The 5,191-nt window shown below is 38.1% G+C and overlaps 1 protein-coding gene across 1 annotated transcript; it reads left to right on the forward strand.

Annotated features, from left to right (window-relative positions):
• Nucleotides 1-966: 966 nt before the first annotated feature.
• Nucleotides 967-4,765, forward strand: LOC132311332 (FT-interacting protein 3-like). The gene is made up of 2 exons (XM_059809207.1): nt 967-1,157; nt 1,670-4,765. The coding sequence occupies exon 2, from the start codon at nt 2,267-2,269 to the stop codon at nt 4,571-4,573; it is 2,307 nt and encodes a 768-aa protein (XP_059665190.1). The 5' UTR covers nt 967-1,157; nt 1,670-2,266; the 3' UTR covers nt 4,574-4,765.
• Nucleotides 4,766-5,191: the final 426 nt, after the last annotated feature.

The following is a 5,191-nucleotide window of genomic DNA, read 5'->3' on the forward strand; positions in this document are numbered from 1 at the left end:
AAGAGTCCTGGACACAACCGCCCCAAAAATGCCCCTGCATGAACGAAAAATTCCAGGAATTGGAAAATGACGAAAATTTGACACGTTACAGATGGGGATGACATTCCACGCCCCAAATCACCCCATTGCCATCCCTAGATCTACCAGGCCATGCGTTACTTTCTGCTCGCTGACGACAAGCGTTGACAGCTGACGATAAGCGTGTCAACCGATGCTCCACATCGCCACCAAAAACATACTACCTCTGTTCCAAAATTATTGGGTGGTTTGGGGAATCTAACTTTTTATGATAATGGCGTTTTAATATTTTTTTTTTATTGTATTGATAAGGGTCAATTTTCAAATTTATTCTTGTTAATACTCTGTAATTAGTGCACTTGTTTAATCAAGTCAATGTCAAAAGATAATTTGGGAATGTTATAAAAAAGAAGTATATCCATTTTTTGAATGTGACATATATTTTGGAACATCCCAAAATTAGAAGATGGATAAGAATTTAGGAACGTGTTTTATGTTTATTCTTTTTATATTGTTTTCCTTTTTAGTTTTAGTATAAGGGCATTTTAGACATTTCATGAATAAATGTACTTATTTGTGCAATTTCAATAATGCAAGGGGTTAATTGAACATCAAGGAGTAATTGCACATTTTGTAAACCCCTGTTGTATTTTTTTGCACTTTACCCTTATTAAATTCTTTCTTTCTTAAATTTTTTATATTTTTGACGCAATGAGAGGATGAAAAATAAGGCAAACCAACCGCACCTAACATTAATTCTTTCTTATTATTATGTTCAAGTGTTCTTCGAAGTGAACGGGGGACATAGGGTTGGCATTTTAATTTCTCACCATGCCATGGAGACCATTGCAACACGTAATTGATTGAGTCTACTAGTTGGGCTTGGTCCCAAGAAAGCAACCTATTATAGAATTTAATGTTTTTATGACAAACAAATTTGATTTTCCATTTTATGTAACTCAAACTACTCTCTTTCTCAGCAGTCCCTGTAAATGATCAGTTGATCACCTTCTATTCTTCCTCTCTCTACTCTCTTCTCTCTTCTCTCACTAGAATCAACTGTAGCGAGCTAAACATAGTCTCTCTTTATCTCTAAGTCAATCTGACTTCACTATATGCAATGACAGCAATGCCTTGAGGTTGTTGCTTAGCCTTTGAGTTTTTTTTTTTTTTTTTAATTGATTTTTGGAGCATTCTATTCATTTAAATCTGTATGTTTTTGTTGTATAAAGTACTCATTCAATGTTATAGATCAGCTTCTATGAAACCCATGACTACTTTCTTGCTGTATTACATATGAGCATGTGGTTGCTGAGAAAATGTTAGGGTGAAGGACAAAAACTCTTTGGGTTAGTTGAGCTGAGTTTTCTAACTCTTGGTAGCAAAAAGAACAGAGTATCTATCTCTGGCATCATTTAATTATGAATTTGGAAGCACCTTTCTGGTTTAAATGTCAATATTTTCATTCAAAAATCAAACAAGTTGTTCCAATACACCAACCAAACTGTACCTAACGCAATCTTTTTTTTTCTTTTTTGTTATTTTTTCCCTTCTCTTCCTTTGTTTTCTTAGCAACTGAATATGTAAATATTGAACTACTTTGCTATTCTTGCTTGTGACTTATTGCTTCAATTTGTTTTCGATTTTACAGGTTTTCGCGCTTTCTTAAATAAAGCTTCCACAAAGGTGCAAAAGTTTCCATGCCACAAAGTTGTGTATAGAAATTCAGGATGTTCTTTCATTCTCTTGGAATTCTGCTTTCACAATTTATGACTTCAGATTCTTGAACTCTGTACACTTCTTAGCTTCTTTATGTCTTCCTGATAATTTGTTTTGATACTAAGTTTGGGACCCATCTGCCAGAAATACCAGAAAATTCAATAGAACATAGTTAATCTTCCCATTTCTGAACCTTTTCAGAAGCCACAGATTGCTGCATCTAAAGCAACAATGGCTCTGTAAAAGGTATTATTCCTATTTCACTTGTGGTCTTGTAAAATTCTGCCGTTTGAATTTGGATCAACTTGTGTAAGAAAAGGCAGTTTCTACTTTCCAACTGTATTTTGATTTCCGGTTTTCACTAGTAGTTGGAGTAAACTTCGCTTCCATTCCAACGCCTTAGGCACCATTGTAAAAATTCTCAAAAGAGTTGAAAAAATTCTACTTCAGAGCTATTAGAAGCTTGTGATAACATCTCTATAAATCCAAATTCTTGCTTGGTTTTGCTCTGGTTAGTGCAAACAAGAAAATGAAGAAGCCTCCACAGCCAGAAGAATTTGCTCTGAGGGAGACCTCACCAAAAATTGCCGGGGCAGGGATCACCACCGGAGATAAGCTCACTTGTGCCTATGACCTCGTTGAGCAGATGCAATACCTATACGTCCGTGTTGTCAAAGCAAAGGATTTAGTAGGGACGGATGTCACAGGTAGTTGTGATCCCTATGTTGAAGTAAAGATGGGGAACTACAAAGGGGTTACTCGGCACTATGAAAAGAAGTCTAATCCGGAGTGGAATCATGTTTTTGCTTTCTCCCAGGATCGAATCCAAGCTTCTTTCATCGATGTACTGGTGAAAGATAAGGATGTGCTTTTAGATGATCTCATTGGCAAGATTTCGTTTGATCTTATTGAAGTCCCAAAGCGTGTTCCACCGGATAGCCCCTTGGCGCCACAATGGTATAGACTGGAAGATGGGAAAGGGGGTAAAATTAAAGGAGAGATTATGCTTGCCGTTTGGAAGGGAACTCAAGCAGATGAGGCGTTTCCTGATGCGTGGCACTCGGATGCAGCAACAATTAAGGAGGGCATTGCCAAAATCCGAGGGAAGGTATATATGTCCCCTAAGCTTTGGTATGTTAGAGTCAATGTAATTGAATGTCAAGATCTTCTACCTAGTGATAAGAATAGGGTGCCAGAAGCTTTTGTGAAGGTTATCCTTGGAAATCAAGCGTTGAAGACGAAAATATCTCAAGTTAAGAGTGTTAATCCAATGTGGAATGAGGATTTGATATTCGTTGTTTCGGAACCATTTGAGGAGCTGTTGGTGATAACTGTAGAAGATAGAGTGGGATCCAACAAAGATGAGGTATTGGGGAAGTGTGTGCTACCATTGCAGAATATCCATAGGAGGTTTGACAATAAGGCTGTTCCGAGCAGGTGGCATAATCTTGAGAAGCATTTGATTGTGGAGGGGGAAAAAAAGGATACTAAATTCGCCAGTAGGATTCATACAAGGATCTGTTTGGATGGTGGGTATCATGTCCTGGATGAATCGACACATTACAGTAGCGATCTTAGGCCCACTTCAAAGCAATTGTGGAAGTCCAGCATTGGACTTCTGGAATTGGGGATCATTAGTGCTACAGGGTTGTTGCCAATGAAGACAAAAGATGGCCGAGGAACCACTGATGCTTTTTGTGTGGCTAAATATGGACAGAAATGGATTCGAACAAGGACAATCATTGACAACTTTTCTCCAAAATGGAACGAACAGTACAGTTGGGAGGTTTTCGATCCTTGTACTGTGATTACAGTAGGGGCATTCGACAATGGTCATGTACATGGAGGGGGAAAGGATTCAAGAATTGGGAAGGTGAGGATTCGGCTATCTACACTAGAAACTGATCGAGTTTACACTCACTCATATCCTCTTATTGTCTTGCAACCTTCAGGAGTGAAGAAAACCGGTGAAATCCAACTAGCTGTGAGGTTCTCGTGCACGTCTTTCGTCAATATGTTGCACAAATATACACAGCCCTTGTTGCCCAAAATGCACTATGTTCATCCTCTGTCATTAATCCAGCAGGATATCTTGAGGTTCCACGCTACTCAGATACTCTCGGTTAGGCTGACCCGTGCTGAGCCACCATTGAAAAAAGAGATTGTGGAGTACATGCTTGATGTGGGGTCACATATCTGGAGTGTGAGGAGGAGCAAAGCTAATTTTTTCAGAGTAATGAATGTTCTAAGTGGTGTTACCGCGGTTGCAAAATGGTTTGATCGTATCTGCCACTGGAAGAACCCTCTTACAACCATCTTAATTCACATCCTTTTTGTGATTTTGGTGTTGTATCCTGAGCTGATACTGCCCACATTGTTTCTCTACCTTTTCCTTATCGCGATTTGGCAGTACAGACGGAAACCGAGACACCCTCCTCACATGGACATTCGACTCTCCCATGCTGATGCCATTGGTCCTGATGAATTGGACGAGGAATTTGATACTTTTCCGACATCCAAAGGATCTGATACTGTTCGGATGAGATATGATCGTCTGAGAAGCATAGCCGGGAGGATTCAGACTGTTGTCGGGGACTTGGCAATGCAAGGGGAGAGGCTGCAGTCACTGATAAGTTGGAGAGATCCTAGAGCATCTGCTCTGTTTGCGACATTATGTTTAGCTGCTGCTGTTGTTCTGTACGTTACGCCATTTCAAGTTGTTGCCTTTCTTGCTGGCTTTTATGTGTTGAGACATCCTAGGTTCCGCCAGAAGCTTCCTTCACTGCCTCTCAACTTCTTTAGGAGGCTTCCAGCAAGAACAGACTGCATGTTATAGGTATATATGCTTTGTAATCTTATTCTTTTTTTCTCCTTGTAAGCTGATATATGTACTTTATTTGAATTCTGTTTAGTGTAACCAAATAACGTTTTGATTAGTATTCTCAGTTTGAGCATTATTCATGTAATTCTGTCACCTTGTTAATCTTGTGGTGATTAAATATTAATTCGCGCAACTTTGAACACAAAATTCAGAGTTCTAGTTAATACTTTGTAGTTTAATATCTACATGGGAAACAAAATTTTATTTTTTTCCCATTCCCACATATAATTTGAATGCTTAATCACATATGTTTGAGAAATGGTAATGTTTTAATTGTCATTGTCTATGTCACTAATTTAAAGAGATGAGAATATATATATATATATATACTGAATTGCTTGCAATGAAAACAAAAGTTACAAAATGAGTACTTCAACTTCATTTAAAAAACAAAACACGCACACACTTTGTGATTTTATTTTCACTGGTCTACACGCATAACTTTAATGTTAGCAATTGTCTTTCCTCATTACATATTTAAATTTGTCAGGTAGGGGGGCTAATTCAATTAGTTCCATTGCTTTTGATAGCCTAATTGTTGATTCTCAATATATATTTTTTGGGTAAGTAAAA

Source organism: Cornus florida, unplaced genomic scaffold, assembly GCF_030987335.1.
Source record: "Cornus florida cultivar Cherokee Brave unplaced genomic scaffold, ASM3098733v1 CherokeeBrave_3.0.0_Hap2_Chr06, whole genome shotgun sequence".
NCBI classification, from domain to species: Eukaryota; Viridiplantae; Streptophyta; class Magnoliopsida; order Cornales; family Cornaceae; genus Cornus; species Cornus florida.